This window comes from Nothobranchius furzeri, chromosome 5 (assembly GCF_043380555.1).
Source record: "Nothobranchius furzeri strain GRZ-AD chromosome 5, NfurGRZ-RIMD1, whole genome shotgun sequence".
NCBI lineage: Eukaryota > Metazoa > Chordata > Actinopteri > Cyprinodontiformes > Nothobranchiidae > Nothobranchius > Nothobranchius furzeri.
Window position 1 is genome coordinate 16,832,887 of NC_091745.1, and position 20,157 is coordinate 16,853,043.

At 48.0% G+C, this 20,157-nt stretch overlaps 2 protein-coding genes across 2 annotated transcripts; both read right to left on the reverse strand.

Annotated features, from left to right (window-relative positions):
• Window positions 1-2,259: 2,259 nt before the first annotated feature.
• LOC139070077 (heat shock 70 kDa protein 1) lies at window positions 2,260-4,916 on the reverse strand. The gene is made up of 2 exons (XM_070551714.1): window positions 4,788-4,916; window positions 2,260-4,442 (listed from the first exon to the last, which is right to left on the reverse strand). The coding sequence occupies exon 2, from the start codon at window positions 4,417-4,419 to the stop codon at window positions 2,497-2,499; it is 1,923 nt and encodes a 640-aa protein (XP_070407815.1). The 5' UTR covers window positions 4,420-4,442; window positions 4,788-4,916; the 3' UTR covers window positions 2,260-2,496.
• Window positions 4,917-11,216: 6,300 nt separating this feature from the next.
• On the reverse strand, window positions 11,217-13,890 carry LOC139070078 (heat shock 70 kDa protein 1-like). Its single transcript, XM_070551715.1, has 2 exons — window positions 13,734-13,890; window positions 11,217-13,388 (listed from the first exon to the last, which is right to left on the reverse strand). The coding sequence occupies exon 2, from the start codon at window positions 13,363-13,365 to the stop codon at window positions 11,443-11,445; it is 1,923 nt and encodes a 640-aa protein (XP_070407816.1). The 5' UTR covers window positions 13,366-13,388; window positions 13,734-13,890; the 3' UTR covers window positions 11,217-11,442.
• Between the last annotated feature and the right edge of the window lie 6,267 nt (window positions 13,891-20,157).

Here is a 20,157-nt window from a genome sequence, read left to right on the forward strand (position 1 = left end):
AATCTGAGACCATGGTCTTGATTCGGTAAAGGGTGGAATGCCTTCTCCGGGTCAGGGATGAGGTCCTGCCTCAAGTGGAGGAGTTTAAGTATCTCGGGGTCTTGTTCACGAGTGAGGGAAAACTGGAGCGTGAGATCGATAGGCGGATTGGTGCTGCATCTGCAGTGATGCGGCGGGCATTGTACCGGTCTGTCGTGGTGAAGAGAGAGTTGAGTCAGAAGGCAAAGCTCTTGATTTACCGGTCGATCCACGTTCCTACCCTCACCTATGGTCATGAGCTTTGGGTAGTGACCGAAAGAACGAGATCACGGATACAAGCGGCCGAAATGAGTTTTCTCCAAAGAGTGACTGGGCTCCCCCTTAGAGATAGGGTGAGAAGCTCAGTCATCCGGGAGGGGCTCGGAGTAGACCCGCTGCTCCTCCTCCACATCGAGAGGAGCCAGTTGAGGTGGCTCGGGCATCTGGTCACGATGCCTCCTGGACTCCTCCCTGGTGAGGTTTCCTGGGCACGTCCAACCGGGAGGAGACCTAAACGTAGACCCAGGACACGGTGGAGGAACTATGTCTCTCACCTGGCCAGGGAACGCCTTGGAATTCCCCCGGAGGAGCTGGCCCAAGTGGCTGGGGAGAGGGAAGTCTGGGCCTCTCGCCTTAGGCTACTGCCCCCGTGACCCGACTACGGATAAGCAGATGAAAATGAATGGATGGATGGATGGATGGAATAACCTGACCTGAACGGCATTAAATTAGTCTCCAAGAACAAAGTAAGGAACCTTGGTGTCATCTTCGACCAGGACGCGTCATTCAAATCCCACGTTAAACAGGTTTGTAGGATTTCCTTTTTCCACCTTCAGAATATTGCTAAGATTAGATTCATTCTTTCCAGGAGTGATGCTAAATTATTTAATAGGGCCTCTGGTTACAATCTGATGTTAGCCTACATCTGGACATGTGGGGGAGAAGAGGGAGGTGGAGTGTACAGTCGGTAAAGACGGCTCTCCCTTGCCCTGCCTCCAACATTCCTCCATGGAAAAGGCTGGGTTATCCAGAGTTATCTCTGTAGTTATGCTGCTATAGGCTTAGACTGCTGGAGGACACACGACCACTTTTCACACTCTACTACTTTCTTCTACAATTTGCTCTTTAACTGCATTATTTCCTGCAATTTCAGCTGTTAACTTTATTTTTTCTCTAGGTGTTTTTCTCCCCAGAAGAAGCTACAGTGATGTTCTGCTGAGCTGTGGTGGCCTGATGGAGGGGACCATCGGCTTGAACACTGCTGCTAACCTCTTAAACATTCTCCCTCTCCTGATAATAACATTTTACTTTCCTTGACATTGAATGTGTTTATCTTTCACCAAATAGAATATTTACTAAGAAATCACAATGTAACCATAGACAGTGTGTGTGTGTGTGTGTGTGCGTGCATGCGTGCGTGTGTGTGTGTGACTTTCCTGTCTTCTCGATCCCCAGTGAATTGTGATGGATGGCTACTTATACTGAGCCAGGATCCCCTGGAGGTTTCTTCCTGTTAAAAGGGAGTTTTCCTCTCCACTGTCGCTAAATGCTTGCTTAGTATGAGGATTGCTGTAAAGTCAGTGACTTGATGCAATTTGCTGAGTTCCTTATGTAGGAAACATTTTACTGATTGGACTAATGAACTGACCTCTATTGGAATGTTTATTATATGAAGTGCCTTGAGACAACTCTTGTCGTGATTTGGCGCTATATAAATAAACTTGAATTGAATTAAATCTCGGAGAAATATCACATTTGACAGTTACTATAATGTCATAGGAATAAAGAGAAAGCATGTGTTGTTTTTTAAAATAAAAATAAAAAACAGTAACGTTAGTAAGTAAATACACCTAAAAATCCCCCAAAGTACAGTTAACCTTATGAGTATTTAGCTCCTGGGAGTCTTTTTAAATTTCACCTTCTAAGCCAATTCCATCAGAACTATAACGTCAGCTGTCCCAATCTGTTCATATTTGAATTTTTTTTAAATAATACAAGAAACTTTATTCCAGTAGTTTTTTAATAATGAAATATTCCCTAAAACATTTGTATTTTTGTTTACTTTCATCTTTACAATAAGATCTATTTATTCCTCTGAAACACATTTAATTTGCAAGATATTTTGTGTTAAAGTCTCCTTTGTTTATTTAGGAAAGTGACTTAATGTTGAGCCCAAAAACGTTATTTCCAGAAATTCTACAATTAACTCTTTTCCAAAAACACACTACTCAAAAGACAGAAAACATTCGTATTTCATCTTTATTGCAATGTCCAGCAAGCAAAAGATGAAAACATCAAAATTTTACATAACATTCAGTGTCTTGTTTTGTAAAATCATCTTGACATAATATTTAAACTTCTAATGTAAACATGAAAAATATTCTCTATAAACATCTGTACAACTCAAAGCTTTTCACAAATATGTCACAATCAGAAAGTTAGCAATAATGCTAAAAGGTCCTAGAGTTCAGGGTCCCTTCAGTCCACCTCCTCAATAGTGGGCCCCTGGGTGCCGCCTCGTGCCTGCTCTCCACAAGAACCAGTGGGCATCCCTCCCTGATACAGCTTGCGGATGATGGGGTTGCACACGTTCTCCAACTCTTTCTGCTTGTGTTGGTACTCGTCTTTCTCAGCCAGCTGGTTGTTCTCCAGCCAGATGATGGTTTCCTGACACTTCTCAGTCACCTTCTTCTTGTCCTGGTCACTAATTTTGTCCTTCAGCTTCTCATCCTCCACGCTACTCTTCATGTTGAAGGCGTAGGACTCCAGAGAGTTCTTGGCAGCGATCTTCTCCCTCTGCTGCTCGTCCTCAGCTTTGTATTTGTCAGCGTCCTGGACCATCTTCTCGATCTCCTCTTTGCTCAGTCGGCCCTTGTCGTTGGTGATGGTGATCTTGTTCTCTTTGCCCGTGCTCTTGTCCACCGCAGACACGTTCAATATGCCGTTGGCATCGATGTCAAAAGTGACCTCGATCTGAGGGACCCCTCGGGGAGCGGGTGGGATTCCAGACAGCTCAAACTTGCCCAGCAGGTTGTTGTCCTTGGTCATGGCTCTCTCACCTTCGTAGACCTGGATCAGGACCCCGGGCTGGTTGTCAGCATAAGTAGTGAACACCTGGGTTTGTTTGGTTGGGATGGTGGTGTTGCGTTTGATCAGGGACGTCATCACTCCTCCGGCAGTCTCGATCCCCAGTGACAGAGGTGCCACGTCCAGCAGAAGCAGGTCCTGGACGTTGCCCGAGGTGTCGCCTGTGAGGATGGCGGCCTGGACGGCGGCGCCGTAAGCCACCGCCTCATCTGGGTTGATGCTCTTGTTCAGCTCCCGACCGTTGAAGAAGTCCTGCAGGAGTTTCTGAATCTTGGGGATTCTGGTTGAGCCTCCCACCAGGACGACGTCGTGGATCTGTCCCTTGTCCATTTTGGCGTCCTTCAGAGCTTTCTCCACAGGCTCCAAGGTCCCCCTGAACAGGTCGGAGCACAGCTCCTCAAAGCGAGCCCTGGTGATGGAGGTGTAGAAGTCAATGCCCTCAAACAGGGAGTCGATCTCGATGCTGGCCTGGGAGCTGGAGGACAGGGTCCTTTTCGCCCTCTCACAAGCAGTGCGCAGCCTCCTCAAGGCTCTCTTGTTATGGCTGATGTCCTTCTTGTGTTTCCTCTTGAACTCCTCCACAAAGTGGTTCACCATGCGGTTGTCAAAGTCCTCTCCTCCCAGGTGAGTGTCACCGGCCGTGGCCTTCACCTCAAAGATGCCGTCATCAATGGTCAGGATGGACACGTCGAAGGTGCCTCCACCCAGGTCGAAGATCAGGACGTGTCGTTCTCCTGACTTGCCCTTTTTGTCCAGTCCGTATGCGATGGCAGCTGCCGTGGGCTCGTTGATGATCCTCAGGACGTTGAGTCCTGCGATGACGCCGGCGTCTTTAGTGGCCTGTCGCTGGGAGTCGTTGAAATAGGCCGGGACCGTGATGACGGCTTTGGACACCTTGTGGCCCAGGTAGGCCTCAGCAATCTCCTTCATCTTCACCAGGACCATGGAGGAAATCTCCTCAGGGGAGAAGGTCTTGTTCTCTCCTTTGTACTCCACTTGAATTTTGGGCTTCCCTCCATCTGAAACCACCTTGAAGGGCCAGTGCTTCATGTCGGCCTGCACCACTGAGTCATCAAACCTTCTTCCAATCAGCCTCTTGGCATCAAACACAGTGTTGCTGGGGTTCAGAGCCACCTGGTTCTTGGCTGCGTCCCCAATCAGCCTCTCGGTGTCAGTGAAGGCCACATAGCTGGGGGTGGTCCTGTTGCCCTGGTCGTTGGCGATGATCTCCACTTTTCCGTGCTGGAAAACTCCCACACAGGAGTAGGTGGTGCCCAGGTCGATGCCGATGGCCACGTTTTTAGCTGCACACATCTTGGCCGACTTCACTTTGTGTCCTAAAGTAAAAAAATAAAAATAAAAATAAAACACAAATGAGAAAAATTAGGACTACAGCAGCTGATGGAGCTTCAGGGGACTGGGCTGCCTCATTTAGATCTTTAATGTCTGATGAAGCATTCAGTTATAAAAGCTGATTTTAAACAGGAATAATTTATATCACAACAAAAGCTATTTTAACATTAGATATTTAACTTTCATTCAAACATTCAATAAAGTTATCAAAACAAAGATTAATTTTCCTTCTACATTTCTTCTGAACAAAGTCCATGTAATTCTTATTAGAAAGTTTCAGATGTTCAAATGAAATTTCTTGTTCTATCGGACATGAAAATTGTACTTACTGTTAAAGTGTTGATGTTCTGATCCATAAATAGGGTTTAATTTCTTCTTCTGAATCTGTTTCCTTCTTCTCTGGATTTCCAACTGCTCTCTGGTCAGTTTCTATAACTGTCTCAGCTCTCAGACCAGCCGCTTTATATCTGTGGAGCTGTCGTCTGGCTGCTTCTAGATGTTTCACGAGAATCAGTCAAGTCACAGGAAACATCACATTCTGTTTCCTGTTGGTAGTTTCAAAGTAAATGTAATTTACTGAACAATACAGTAATGGGACTGAAAGCTGTTTTGTTTTTCTCTGAAGTTCAATCGTTTTAGTTTCCTGTGTGCGTCACTGACTTGGTAGAAGTTTCCTGAAATTTCCACCAATCAGAGGCGCGTGCGCAGCTTTGTCTTTTGCCAGATTCACAAAATAAAAGGAATTTCCGGGACTTCGGAGAACTTTCGGCACAAGTGAAGAAAAAGCGTATTTTAGTTAGTGTGCTAAGCAAAATATTTTCATGTTTTCTCATAATAATAAAGTAATAAATACAGAAACATTTTTAATGAAATATTTCTTAATGAACGGAGTTTTCACTGAGCTGCAGTTGCAAGAAGTTTATATGGCCTATTTAGTCATTTGTTTTTCTCATATTTTATCAACAACAAATTAAATCTCTTTATGTTGTCTTGCAATTTTCGGCATGTCTCTTGAGGCTATGTATATAATATATTTGTGCTCGTCATGGATTGTCCATAATCAACCCCATGCTAAAGCATAAAGGTGTCCTTATGTGCTCATGGGCACCAGGATACCTTTGGCAAGTGCGATGATCGACTTTGTTGTTGTTTCATCTGATCCGTGGCTACATGTCTTGGGACACTCGGGTGAACAGAGGGCCGGAGCTGTCAACTGACCACTACCTGGTGTTGTGACCACTACTCTTCCACCTTTCCGTGGTGGAGGGGTTTGAGTGTCTCAATGATCCTAGGAGCTATGTTGTCTGAGGCTTTATGCCTCTGGTAGAGTCACCCATGGCAAACAGGTCCTAGGTGAGGAATCAGACCAGGGGCAGCGTTAGGCCCGGCTACTTGGGCTCAAGCCCCGAATGTTTTATGAAAAGCCCCGGATATAAACGTGGAAGTAACATGCAGTACCAAAGTCCAACAGAGAGGGAGCAGCTGGCAGTAGTTTGTATACAGCCTGCCTGAGCCTCCACCACTGAAGAAGCCCTTCAGCAGCAGGCTTCTTCTTCAGTGTCTGGCTTCTTCTACAGTGTCTGCCTGGAACGCAAATGTAAAAGATGGACATAAGGGCGTTTTTTAGACCAAAAGTGCCGCGACAGAACCCCAGCTTTGATGAGACTGGTGTTGACTCAGGTTTGTGAGTCTTATTTGAAAATATTTGTTGTGCTGCTGGTTTGCCTAAAGTTAGCTTACTATCAGGTAAAGTTGTTGGAGAAAGAACGTGGGAATATTTACTATCATCTCACACTAAACACTAACAGGAACAATACTCTGCCCTGAATATGCTTAATATGTAGCTTCAGATTAAAAATTATGTAGTACAAGACAAATATATATGATGTTGACTAGTGCGTGTCACGTGTGTGTGTGCGCGTGTGCGTGTTTTAAGCCCTGGATCTTCAGTCCTAAATCTGCCCCTGGATCAGACAAAGAGCAGCCCGAAGACCTCTTATGATGAAATACATAAATGGAAACCGTGTTCCCTCGCCCGGACGTGGATCACCGGTGCCCCCCTCTGGAGCCAGGCCAGGACGTGGGGCACATTGGCGAGCGCCTGGTGGCCAGGCTTTCACCCATGGAGCCCGGCCGGGCACAGCCCGAAGAGGAAACATGGGTCCCCCTTCTCATGAGCCCACCACTCGTTGGAGGGGCCAAAGGGGTCAGGTGCAGTAGTAGTCGAGGGCGGGGACCTTGGCGGTCTGATCCTCGGCTACAGAAGCTGGCTCTTGGAACATGGAATGTCACCTCTCTGGTGGGGAAGGAGTCTGAGTTGGTGTGTGAGGTTGAGAGGTTCCGACTAGATATAGTCAAACTCACCTCAACGCATGGCTCTGGAACCAGTTTCCTTGAGAGGGGTTGGACTTTCTACCACTCTGGAGTTGCGCCCACTGAGAGGCGCCGAGCAGGGGTGGGCATACTAGTTGCCCCCCATCTTGGTGCCTGTACGTTGGGGTTTACTCCAGTGAATGAGAGGGTAGCCTGCCTCTGCCTACGTGTGGGGGGACGGGTTCTGACTGTGGTCGGTGCTTATGAACCGAACTATAGTTCAGACTACCCTCCTTCTTTGAAGACCTTGGAGAGGTTGCTGGAAAGCGCTCCTTCCGGTGACTCCCTCGTTCTGCTGGGGGACTTTAATGCTCACGTGGGCAACGACAGTGAGACCTGGAGAGGTGTGGTTGGGAGGAACGCCCCGCCGATCTGAATTCGAGTGGTGTTTTGTTTTTGGACTTCTGTGCCAGTCATGGATTGTCCATAATGAACACCATGTTAAGACATAAAAGTGTCCATATGTGCTCTTGGCACCAGGATACCTTAGGCCGCAGCTTGATGACCGACTTTGTTGTTGTTTCATCTGACCTGCGGCCACATGTCTTGGACACTCGGGTGAAGAGAGGGGCGGAGCAGTCAACTGACCACTACCTGGTGGTGAGTTGGCTCAGATGGTGGGGAAGGATGCCGGTCAGACCAGGTAGCCCAAACGTATCGCGAGGGTCTACTGGGAATGTCTGGCAGAGTCTCCTGTCAGAAGGAGCTTCAATTCCCACCTCCGACAGAACTTCCAAAATGTACCGGGGAAGGCGGGGGACATTGAGTCTGAATGGAACCTGTTCCGTGCCTCCATTGTTGAGGCGGCCGACTGGAGCTGTAGTCGCAGGATCGTCGGTGCCTGTCGTGGTGGCAACTCCCGAACCCGCTGGTGGACACAGGCGGTTAGGGATGCTGTCAAGCTGAAGAAAGAGTCCTATCAGGTCTCTGTGGCCTGTGGGACTCCAGAGGAAGCTGACAGGTACCGGCAGTCCAAGCGGAACACGGCTCGGGTGGTCGCTGAGGCAAAAACCCGGGCGTGGGAGGAGTTTGGTGAGACCATGGAGCAAGACTTTCGTACAGCTTCGATGAGATTCTGGTCAACCATCCAGCGCCTCGCGGTGCGGTGGGGGGTGGGGTGGGGGGGGGAGTGCACTACCAACACCATCTAAAGTGGGGACGGTGTGCTGCTGACCTCTACTCAGGACGTTGTTGATCGGTGTGCAGAATACTTCGAAGACCTCCTCGATCCCACCGACACGTCTTTCAGTGAGGAAGCAGAGTCTGGGGACCTTGAGTTGGCCTCTCAGATCTCTGGTGCTGAGGTCACTGAGCTGGTTTAAAAGCTCCTCTGTGGCAAGGCTCCAGGGGTGGATGAGATCCGCCCGGATTTCCTTAAGGCTCTGGATGCTGTGGGGCTGTGTTGGCTGACGTGTCTCTGCAATACCGCGTGGACATCGGGGGCAGTCCCACTGGACTGGCAGACCGGGGTGGTGGTTCCCTTATTTAAAAAGGGGGACCGCAGGGTGTGTTTCAACTACGGGGGGATCACGCTCCTGAGGCTTCCTGGTAAGGTCTATTCAGGGGTTCTGGAGATGAGGGTCCGTCGGATTGTTGAACCTCAGATTCAGGAGGAGCAATGTGGTTTTCGTCCCGGCTGTGGAACACTGGACCAGCTCTATACCCTTAGAGGGATCCTGGAGGGCGCGTGGTAATTTGCCCAACCAGTCTACATGTGTTTTGTGGATTTGGAGAAGGCGTTTGACCGTGTCCCTCGGGGGGCCCTGTGGGGGTACTCCGGCAGTATGGGGTACCAGGCCCTCTGATACGGGCTGTCAGGTCCCTGTATGACCGGTGTCAGAGCTTGGTCCGCATTGCCGCCAGTAAGTCTGGCTCGTTCCCAGTGAGAGTTGGACTCCGCCAAGGCTGTCCTTTGTCACCTATTCTGTTCATAACCTTTATGGAATGGATTTCTAGGCGCAGCCAAGGTGTGGAGGGCATCCGTTTTGGTGGCCTGAGGATCAGGTCTCTGCTTTTTGCAGATGATGTGGTCCTGTTGGCTTCATCAGAACGTGATCTTCAGCTTTCGCTGGAGCAGTTCGCAGCCGAGTGTGAAGCAGCTGGGATGAGAATCAGCTCCTCTAAATCTGAGACCATGGTCTTGATTCGGTAAAGGGTGGAATGCCTTCTCCGGGTCAGGGATGAGGTCCTGCCTCAAGTGGAGGAGTTTAAGTATCTCGGGGTCTTGTTCACGAGTGAGGGAAAACTGGAGCGTGAGATCGATAGGCGGATTGGTGCTGCATCTGCAGTGATGCGGCGGGCATTGTACCGGTCTGTCGTGGTGAAGAGAGAGTTGAGTCAGAAGGCAAAGCTCTTGATTTACCGGTCGATCCACGTTCCTACCCTCACCTATGGTCATGAGCTTTGGGTAGTGACCGAAAGAACGAGATCACGGATACAAGCGGCCGAAATGAGTTTTCTCCAAAGAGTGACTGGGCTCCCCCTTAGAGATAGGGTGAGAAGCTCAGTCATCCGGGAGGGGCTCGGAGTAGACCCGCTGCTCCTCCTCCACATCGAGAGGAGCCAGTTGAGGTGGCTCGGGCATCTGGTCACGATGCCTCCTGGACTCCTCCCTGGTGAGGTTTCCTGGGCACGTCCAACCGGGAGGAGACCTAAACGTAGACCCAGGACACGGTGGAGGAACTATGTCTCTCACCTGGCCAGGGAACGCCTTGGAATTCCCCCGGAGGAGCTGGCCCAAGTGGCTGGGGAGAGGGAAGTCTGGGCCTCTCGCCTTAGGCTACTGCCCCCGTGACCCGACTACGGATAAGCAGATGAAAATGAATGGATGGATGGATGGATGGAATAACCTGACCTGAACGGCATTAAATTAGTCTCCAAGAACAAAGTAAGGAACCTTGGTGTCATCTTCGACCAGGACGCGTCATTCAAATCCCACGTTAAACAGGTTTGTAGGATTTCCTTTTTCCACCTTCAGAATATTGCTAAGATTAGATTCATTCTTTCCAGGAGTGATGCTAAATTATTTAATAGGGCCTCTGGTTACAATCTGATGTTAGCCTACATCTGGACATGTGGGGGAGAAGAGGGAGGTGGAGTGTACAGTCGGTAAAGACGGCTCTCCCTTGCCCTGCCTCCAACATTCCTCCATGGAAAAGGCTGGGTTATCCAGAGTTATCTCTGTAGTTATGCTGCTATAGGCTTAGACTGCTGGAGGACACACGACCACTTTTCACACTCTACTACTTTCTTCTACAATTTGCTCTTTAACTGCATTATTTCCTGCAATTTCAGCTGTTAACTTTATTTTTTCTCTAGGTGTTTTTCTCCCCAGAAGAAGCTACAGTGATGTTCTGCTGAGCTGTGGTGGCCTGATGGAGGGGACCATCGGCTTGAACACTGCTGCTAACCTCTTAAACATTCTCCCTCTCCTGATAATAACATTTTACTTTCCTTGACATTGAATGTGTTTATCTTTCACCAAATAGAATATTTACTAAGAAATCACAATGTAACCATAGACAGTGTGTGTGTGTGTGTGTGCGTGCATGCGTGCGTGTGTGTGTGTGACTTTCCTGTCTTCTCGATCCCCAGTGAATTGTGATGGATGGCTACTTATACTGAGCCAGGATCCCCTGGAGGTTTCTTCCTGTTAAAAGGGAGTTTTCCTCTCCACTGTCGCTAAATGCTTGCTTAGTATGAGGATTGCTGTAAAGTCAGTGACTTGATGCAATTTGCTGAGTTCCTTATGTAGGAAACATTTTACTGATTGGACTAATGAACTGACCTCTATTGGAATGTTTATTATATGAAGTGCCTTGAGACAACTCTTGTCGTGATTTGGCGCTATATAAATAAACTTGAATTGAATTAAATCTCGGAGAAATATCACATTTGACAGTTACTATAATGTCATAGGAATAAAGAGAAAGCATGTGTTGTTTTTTAAAATAAAAATAAAAAACAGTAACGTTAGTAAGTAAATACACCTAAAAATCCCCCAAAGTACAGTTAACCTTATGAGTATTTAGCTCCTGGGAGTCTTTTTAAATTTCACCTTCTAAGCCAATTCCATCAGAACTATAACGTCAGCTGTCCCAATCTGTTCATATTTGAATTTTTTTTAAATAATACAAGAAACTTTATTCCAGTAGTTTTTTAATAATGAAATATTCCCTAAAACATTTGTATTTTTGTTTACTTTCATCTTTACAATAAGATCTATTTATTCCTCTGAAACACATTTAATTTGCAAGATATTTTGTGTTAAAGTCTCCTTTGTTTATTTAGGAAAGTGACTTAATGTTGAGCCCAAAAACGTTATTTCCAGAAATTCTACAATTAACTCTTTTCCAAAAACACACAGACTCAAAAGACAGAAAACATTCGTATTTCATCTTTATTGCAATGAGCAAAAGATGAAAACATCAAAATTTTACATAACATTCAGTGTCTTGTTTTGTAAAATCATCTTGACATAATATTTAAACTTCTAATGTAAACATGAAAAATATTCTCTATAAACATCTGTACAACTCAAAGCTTTTCACAAATATGTCACAATCAGAAAGTTAGCAATAATGCTAAAAGGTCCTAGAGTTCAGGGTCCCTTCAGTCCACCTCCTCAATAGTGGGCCCCTGGGTGCCGCCTCGTGCCTGCTCTCCACAAGAACCAGTGGGCATCCCTCCCTGATACAGCTTGCGGATGATGGGGTTGCACACGTTCTCCAACTCTTTCTGCTTGTGTTGGTACTCGTCTTTCTCAGCCAGCTGGTTGTTCTCCAGCCAGGCGATGGTTTCCTGACACTTCTTAGTCACCTTCTTCTTGTCCTGGTCACTAATTTTGTCCTTCAGCTTCTCATCCTCCACGCTACTCTTCATGTTGAAGGCGTAGGACTCCAGAGAGTTCTTGGCAGCGATCTTCTCCCTCTGCTGCTCGTCCTCAGCTTTGTATTTGTCAGCGTCCTGGACCATCTTCTCGATCTCCTCTTTGCTCAGTCGGCCCTTGTCGTTGGTGATGGTGATCTTGTTCTCTTTGCCCGTGCTCTTGTCCACCGCAGACACGTTCAATATGCCGTTGGCATCGATGTCAAAAGTGACCTCGATCTGAGGGACCCCTCGGGGAGCGGGTGGGATTCCAGACAGCTCAAACTTGCCCAGCAGGTTGTTGTCCTTGGTCATGGCTCTCTCACCTTCGTAGACCTGGATCAGGACCCCGGGCTGGTTGTCAGCATAAGTAGTGAACACCTGGGTTTGTTTGGCTGGGATGGTGGTGTTGCGTTTGATCAGGGACGTCATCACTCCTCCGGCAGTCTCGATCCCCAGTGACAGAGGTGCCACGTCCAGCAGAAGCAGGTCCTGGACGTTGCCCGAGGTGTCGCCTGTGAGGATGGCGGCCTGGACGGCGGCGCCGTAAGCCACCGCTTCATCTGGGTTGATGCTCTTGTTCAGCTCCCGACCGTTGAAGAAGTCCTGCAGGAGTTTCTGGATCTTGGGGATTCTGGTTGAGCCTCCCACCAGGACGACGTCATGGATCTGTCCCTTGTCCATTTTGGCATCCTTCAGAGCTTTCTCCACAGGCTCCAAGGTCCCCCTGAACAGGTCGGAGCACAGCTCCTCAAAGCGAGCCCTGGTGATGGAGGTGTAGAAGTCAATGCCCTCAAACAGGGAGTCGATCTCGATGCTGGCCTGGGAGCTGGAGGACAGGGTCCTTTTGGCCCTCTCACAAGCAGTGCGCAGCCTCCTCAAGGCTCTCTTGTTATGGCTGATGTCCTTCTTGTGTTTCCTCTTGAACTCCTCTACAAAGTGGTTCACCATGCGGTTGTCAAAGTCCTCTCCTCCCAGGTGAGTGTCACCGGCCGTGGCCTTCACCTCAAAGATGCCGTCATCAATGGTCAGGATGGACACGTCGAAGGTGCCTCCACCCAGGTCGAAGATCAGGACGTGTCGTTCTCCTGACTTGCCCTTTTTGTCCAGTCCGTACGCAATGGCAGCTGCCGTGGGCTCGTTGATGATCCTCAGGACGTTGAGTCCTGCGATGACGCCGGCGTCTTTAGTGGCCTGTCGCTGGGAGTCGTTGAAATAGGCCGGGACCGTGATGACGGCTTTGGACACCTTGTGGCCCAGGTAGGCCTCAGCAATCTCCTTCATCTTCACCAGGACCATGGAGGAAATCTCCTCAGGGGAGAAGGTCTTGCTCTCTCCTTTGTACTCCACTTGAATTTTGGGCTTCCCTCCATCTGAAACCACCTTGAAGGGCCAGTGCTTCATGTCGGCCTGCACCACTGAGTCATCAAACCTTCTTCCAATCAGCCTCTTGGCATCAAACACAGTGTTGCTGGGGTTCAGAGCCACCTGGTTCTTGGCTGCGTCCCCAATCAGCCTCTCGGTGTCAGTGAAGGCCACATAACTGGGGGTGGTCCTGTTGCCCTGGTCGTTGGCGATGATCTCCACTTTTCCGTGCTGGAAAACTCCCACACAGGAGTAGGTGGTGCCCAGGTCGATGCCGATGGCCACGTTTTTAGCTGCACACATCTTGGCCGACTTCACTTTGTGTCCTAAAGTAAAAAAATAAAAATAAAAATAAAACACAAATGAGAAAAATTAGGACTACAGCAGCTGATGGAGCTTCAGGGGACTGGGCTGCCTCATTTAGATCTTTAATGTCTGATGAAGCATTCAGTTATAAAAGCTGATTTTAAACAGGAATAATTTATATCACAACAAAAGCTATTTTAACATTAGATATTTAACTTTCATTCAAACATTCAATAAAGTTATCAAAACAAAGATTAATTTTCCTTCTACATTTCTTCTGAACAAAGTCCATGTAATTCTTATTAGAAAGTTTCAGATGTTCAAATGAAATTTCTTGTTCTATCGGACATGAAAATTGTACTTACTGTTAAAGTGTTGATGTTCTGATCCGTAAATAGGGTTTAATTTCTTCTTCTGAATCTGTTTCCTTCTTCTCTGGATTTCCAACTGCTCTCTGGTCAGTTTCTATAACTGTCTCAGCTCTCAGACCAGCCGCTTTATATCTGTGGAGCTGTCGTCTGGCTGCTTCTAGATGTTTCACGAGAATCAGTCAAGTCACAGGAAACATCACATTCTGTTTCCTGTTGGTAGTTTCAAAGTAAATGTAATTTACTGAACAATACAGTAATGGGACTGAAAGCTGTTTTGTTTTTCTCTGAAGTTCAATCGTTTTAGTTTCCTGTGTGCGTCACTGACTTGGTAGAAGTTTCCTGAAATTTCCACCAATCAGAGGCGCGTGCGCAGCTTTGTCTTTTGCCAGATTCACAAAATAAAAGGAATTTCCGGGACTTCGGAGAACTTTCGGCACAAGTGAAGAAAAAGCGTATTTTAGTTAGTGTGCTAAGCAAAATATTTTCATGTTTTCTCATAATAATAAAGTAATAAATACAGAAACATTTTTAATGAAATATTTCTTAATGAACGGAGTTTTCACTGAGCTGCAGTTGCAAGAAGTTTATATGGCCTATTTAGTCATTTGTTTTTCTCATATTTTATCAACAACAAATTAAATCTCTTTACGTTGTCTTGCAATTTTCGGCATGTCTCTTGAGGCTATGTATATAATATATTTGTGCTCGTCATGGATTGTCCATAATCAACCCCATGCTAAAGCATAAAGGTGTCCTTATGTGCTCATGGGCACCAGGATACCTTTGGCAAGTGCGATGATCGACTTTGTTGTTGTTTCATCTGATCCGTGGCTACATGTCTTGGGACACTCGGGTGAACAGAGGGCCGGAGCTGTCAACTGACCACTACCTGGTGTTGTGACCACTACTCTTCCACCTTTCCGTGGTGGAGGGGTTTGAGTGTCTCAATGATCCTAGGAGCTATGTTGTCTGAGGCTTTATGCCTCTGGTAGAGTCACCCATGGCAAACAGGTCCTAGGTGAGGAATCAGACCAGGGGCAGCGTTAGGCCCGGCTACTTGGGCTCAAGCCCCGAATGTTTTATGAAAAGCCCCGGATATAAACGTGGAAGTAACATGCAGTACCAAAGTCCAACAGAGAGGGAGCAGCTGGCAGTAGTTTGTATACAGCCTGCCTGAGCCTCCACCACTGAAGAAGCCCTTCAGCAGCAGGCTTCTTCTTCAGTGTCTGGCTTCTTCTACAGTGTCTGCCTGGAACGCAAATGTAAAAGATGGACATAAGGGCGTTTTTTAGACCAAAAGTGCCGCGACAGAACCCCAGCTTTGATGAGACTGGTGTTGACTCAGGTTTGTGAGTCTTATTTGAAAATATTTGTTGTGCTGCTGGTTTGCCTAAAGTTAGCTTACTATCAGGTAAAGTTGTTGGAGAAAGAACGTGGGAATATTTACTATCATCTCACACTAAACACTAACAGGAACAATACTCTGCCCTGAATATGCTTAATATGTAGCTTCAGATTAAAAATTATGTAGTACAAGACAAATATATATGATGTTGACTAGTGCGTGTCACGTGTGTGTGTGCGCGTGTGCGTGTTTTAAGCCCTGGATCTTCTTCAGTCCTAAATCTGCCCCTGGATCAGACAAAGAGCAGCCCGAAGACCTCTTATGATGAAATACATAAATGGAAACCGTGTTCCCTCGCCCGGACGTGGATCACCGGTGCCCCCCTCTGGAGCCAGGCCAGGACGTGGGGCACATTGGCGAGCGCCTGGTGGCCAGGCTTTCACCCATGGAGCCCGGCCGGGCACAGCCCGAAGAGGAAACATGGGTCCCCCTTCTCATGAGCCCACCACTCGTTGGAGGGGCCAAAGGGGTCAGGTGCAGTAGTAGTCGAGGGCGGGGACCTTGGCGGTCTGATCCTCGGCTACAGAAGCTGGCTCTTGGAACATGGAATGTCACCTCTCTGGTGGGGAAGGAGTCTGAGTTGGTGTGTGAGGTTGAGAGGTTCCGACTAGATATAGTCAAACTCACCTCAACGCATGGCTCTGGAACCAGTTTCCTTGAGAGGGGTTGGACTTTCTACCACTCTGGAGTTGCGCCCACTGAGAGGCACCGAGCAGGGGTGGGCATACTAGTTGCCCCCCATCTTGGTGCCTGTACGTTGGGGTTTACTCCAGTGAATGAGAGGGTAGCCTGCCTCTGCCTACGTGTGGGGGGACGGGTTCTGACTGTGGTCGGTGCTTATGAACCGAACTATAGTTCAGACTACCCTCCTTCTTTGAAGACCTTGGAGAGGTTGCTGGAAAGCGCTCCTTCCGGTGACTCCCTCGTTCTGCTGGGGGACTTTAATGCTCACGTGGGCAACGACAGTGAGACCTGGAGAGGTGTGGTTGGGAGGAACGCCCCGCCGATCTGAATTCGAGTGGTGTTTTGTTTTTGGACTTCTGTGCCAGTCATGGATTGTCCATAATGAACACCATGTTAAGACATAAAAGTGTCCATATGTGCTCTTGGCACCAGGATACCTTAGGCCGCAGCTTGATGACCGACTTTGTTGTTGTTTCATCTGACCTGCGGCCACATGTCTTGGACACTCGGGTGAAGAGAGGGGCGGAGCAGTCAACTGACCACTACCTGGTGGTGAGTTGGCTCAGATGGTGGGGAAGGATGCCGGTCAGACCAGGTAGCCCAAACGTATCGCGAGGGTCTACTGGGAATGTCTGGCAGAGTCTCCTGTCAGAAGGAGCTTCAATTCCCACCTCCGACAGAACTTCCAAAATGTACCGGGGAAGGCGGGGGACATTGAGTCTGAATGGAACCTGTTCCGTGCCTCCATTTTTGAGGCGGCCGACTGGAGCTGTAGTCGCAGGATCGTCGGTGCCTGTCGTGGTGGCAACTCCCGAACCCGCTGGTGGACACAGGCGGTTAGGGATGCTGTCAAGCTGAAGAAAGAGTCCTATCAGGTCTCTGTGGCCTGTGGGACTCCAGAGGAAGCTGACAGGTACCGGCTGTCCAAGCGGAACACGGCTCGGGTGGTCGCTGAGGCAAAAACCCGGGCGTGGGAGGAGTTTGGTGAGACCATGGAGCAAGACTTTCGTACAGCTTCGATGAGATTCTGGTCAACCATCCAGCGCCTCGCGGTGCGGTGGGGGGTGGGGTGGGGGGGGGGGGTGCACTACCAACACCATCTAAAGTGGGGACGGTGTGCTGCTGACCTCTACTCAGGACGTTGTTGATCGGTGTGCAGAATACTTCGAAGACCTCCTCGATCCCACCGACACGTCTTTCAGTGAGGAAGCAGAGTCTGGGGACCTTGAGTTGGCCTCTCAGATCTCTGGTGCTGAGGTCACTGAGCTGGTTTAAAAGCTCCTCTGTGGCAAGGCTCCAGGGGTGGATGAGATCCGCCCGGATTTCCTTAAGGCTCTGGATGCTGTGGGGCTGTGTTGGCTGACGTGTCTCTGCAATACCGCGTGGACATCGGGGGCAGTCCCACTGGACTGGCAGACTGGGGTGGTGGTTCCCTTATTTAAAAAGGGGGACCGCAGGGTGTGTTTCAACTACGGGGGGATCACGCTCCTGAGGCTTCCTGGTAAGGTCTATTCAGGGGTTCTGGAGATGAGGGTCCGTCGGATTGTTGAACCTCAGATTCAGGAGGAGCAATGTGGTTTTCGTCCCGGCTGTGGAACACTGGACCAGCTCTATACCCTTAGAGGGATCCTGGAGGGCGCGTGGTAATTTGCCCAACCAGTCTACATGTGTTTTGTGGATTTGGAGAAGGCGTTTGACCGTGTCCCTCGGGGGGCCCTGTGGGGGTACTCCGGCAGTATGGGGTACCAGGCCCTCTGATACGGGCTGTCAGGTCCCTGTATGACCGGTGTCAGAGCTTGGTCCGCATTGCCGCCAGTAAGTCTGGCTCGTTCCCAGTGAGAGTTGGACTCCGCCAAGGCTGTCCTTTGTCACCTATTCTGTTCATAACCTTTATGGAATGGATTTCTAGGCGCAGCCAAGGTGTGGAGGGCATCCGTTTTGGTGGCCTGAGGATCAGGTCTCTGCTTTTTGCAGATGATGTGGTCCTGTTGGCTTCATCAGAACGTGATCTTCAGCTTTCGCTGGAGCAGTTCGCAGCCGAGTGTGAAGCAGCTGGGATGAGAATCAGCTCCTCTAAATCTGAGACCATGGTCTTGATTCGGTAAAGGGTGGAATGCCTTCTCCGGGTCAGGGATGAGGTCCTGCCTCAAGTGGAGGAGTTTAAGTATCTCGGGGTCTTGTTCACGAGTGAGGGAAAACTGGAGCGTGAGATCGATAGGCGGATTGGTGCTGCATCTGCAGTGATGCGGCGGGCATTGTACCGGTCTGTCGTGGTGAAGAGAGAGTTGAGTCAGAAGGCAAAGCTCTTGATTTACCGGTCGATCCACGTTCCTACCCTCACCTATGGTCATGAGCTTTGGGTAGTGACCGAAAGAACGAGATCACGGATACAAGCGGCCGAAATGAGTTTTCTCCAAAGAGTGACTGGGCTCCCCCTTAGAGATAGGGTGAGAAGCTCAGTCATCCGGGAGGGGCTCGGAGTAGACCCGCTGCTCCTCCTCCACATCGAGAGGAGCCAGTTGAGGTGGCTCGGGCATCTGGTCACGATGCCTCCTGGACTCCTCCCTGGTGAGGTTTCCTGGGCACGTCCAACCGGGAGGAGACCTAAACGTAGACCCAGGACACGGTGGAGGAACTATGTCTCTCACCTGGCCAGGGAACGCCTTGGAATTCCCCCGGAGGAGCTGGCCCAAGTGGCTGGGGAGAGGGAAGTCTGGGCCTCTCGCCTTAGGCTACTGCCCCCGTGACCCGACTACGGATAAGCAGATGAAAATGAATGGATGGATGGATGGATGGAATAACCTGACCTGAACGGCATTAAATTAGTCTCCAAGAACAAAGTAAGGAACCTTGGTGTCATCTTCGACCAGGACGCGTCATTCAAATCCCACGTTAAACAGGTTTGTAGGATTTCCTTTTTCCACCTTCAGAATATTGCTAAGATTAGATTCATTCTTTCCAGGAGTGATGCTAAATTATTTAATAGGGCCTCTGGTTACAATCTGATGTTAGCCTACATCTGGACATGTGGGGGAGAAGAGGGAGGTGGAGTGTACAGTCGGTAAAGACGGCTCTCCCTTGCCCTGCCTCCAACATTCCTCCATGGAAAAGGCTGGGTTATCCAGAGTTATCTCTGTAGTTATGCTGCTATAGGCTTAGACTGCTGGAGGACACACGACCACTTTTCACACTCTACTACTTTCTTCTACAATTTGCTCTTTAACTGCATTATTTCCTGCAATTTCAGCTGTTAACTTTATTTTTTCTCTAGGTGTTTTTCTCCCCAGAAGAAGCTACAGTGATGTTCTGCTGAGCTGTGGTGGCCTGATGGAGGGGACCATCGGCTTGAACACTGCTGCTAACCTCTTAAACATTCTCCCTCTCCTGATAATAACATTTTACTTTCCTTGACATTGAATGTGTTTATCTTTCACCAAATAGAATATTTACTAAGAAATCACAATGTAACCATAGACAGTGTGTGTGTGTGTGTGTGTGCGTGCATGCGTGCGTGTGTGTGTGTGACTTTCCTGTCTTCTCGATCCCCAGTGAATTGTGATGGATGGCTACTTATACTGAGCCAGGATCCCCTGGAGGTTTCTTCCTGTTAAAAGGGAGTTTTCCTCTCCACTGTCGCTAAATGCTTGCTTAGTATGAGGATTGCTGTAAAGTCAGTGACTTGATGCAATTTGCTGAGTTCCTTATGTAGGAAACATTTTACTGATTGGACTAATGAACTGACCTCTATTGGAATGTTTATTATATGAAGTGCCTTGAGACAACTCTTGTCGTGATTTGGCGCTATATAAATAAACTTGAATTGAATTAAATCTCGGAGAAATATCACATTTGACAGTTACTATAATGTCATAGGAATAAAGAGAAAGCATGTGTTGTTTTTTAAAATAAAAATAAAAAACAGTAACGTTAGTAAGTAAATACACCTAAAAATCCCCCAAAGTACAGTTAACCTTATGAGTATTTAGCTCCTGGGAGTCTTTTTAAATTTCACCTTCTAAGCCAATTCCATCAGAACTATAACGTCAGCTGTCCCAATCTGTTCATATTTGAATTTTTTTTAAATAATACAAGAAACTTTATTCCAGTAGTTTTTTAATAATGAAATATTCCCTAAAACATTTGTATTTTTGTTTACTTTCATCTTTACAATAAGATCTATTTATTCCTCTGAAACACATTTAATTTGCAAGATATTTTGTGTTAAAGTCTCCTTTGTTTATTTAGGAAAGTGACTTAATGTTGAGCCCAAAAACGTTATTTCCAGAAATTCTACAATTAACTCTTTTCCAAAAACACACAGACTCAAAA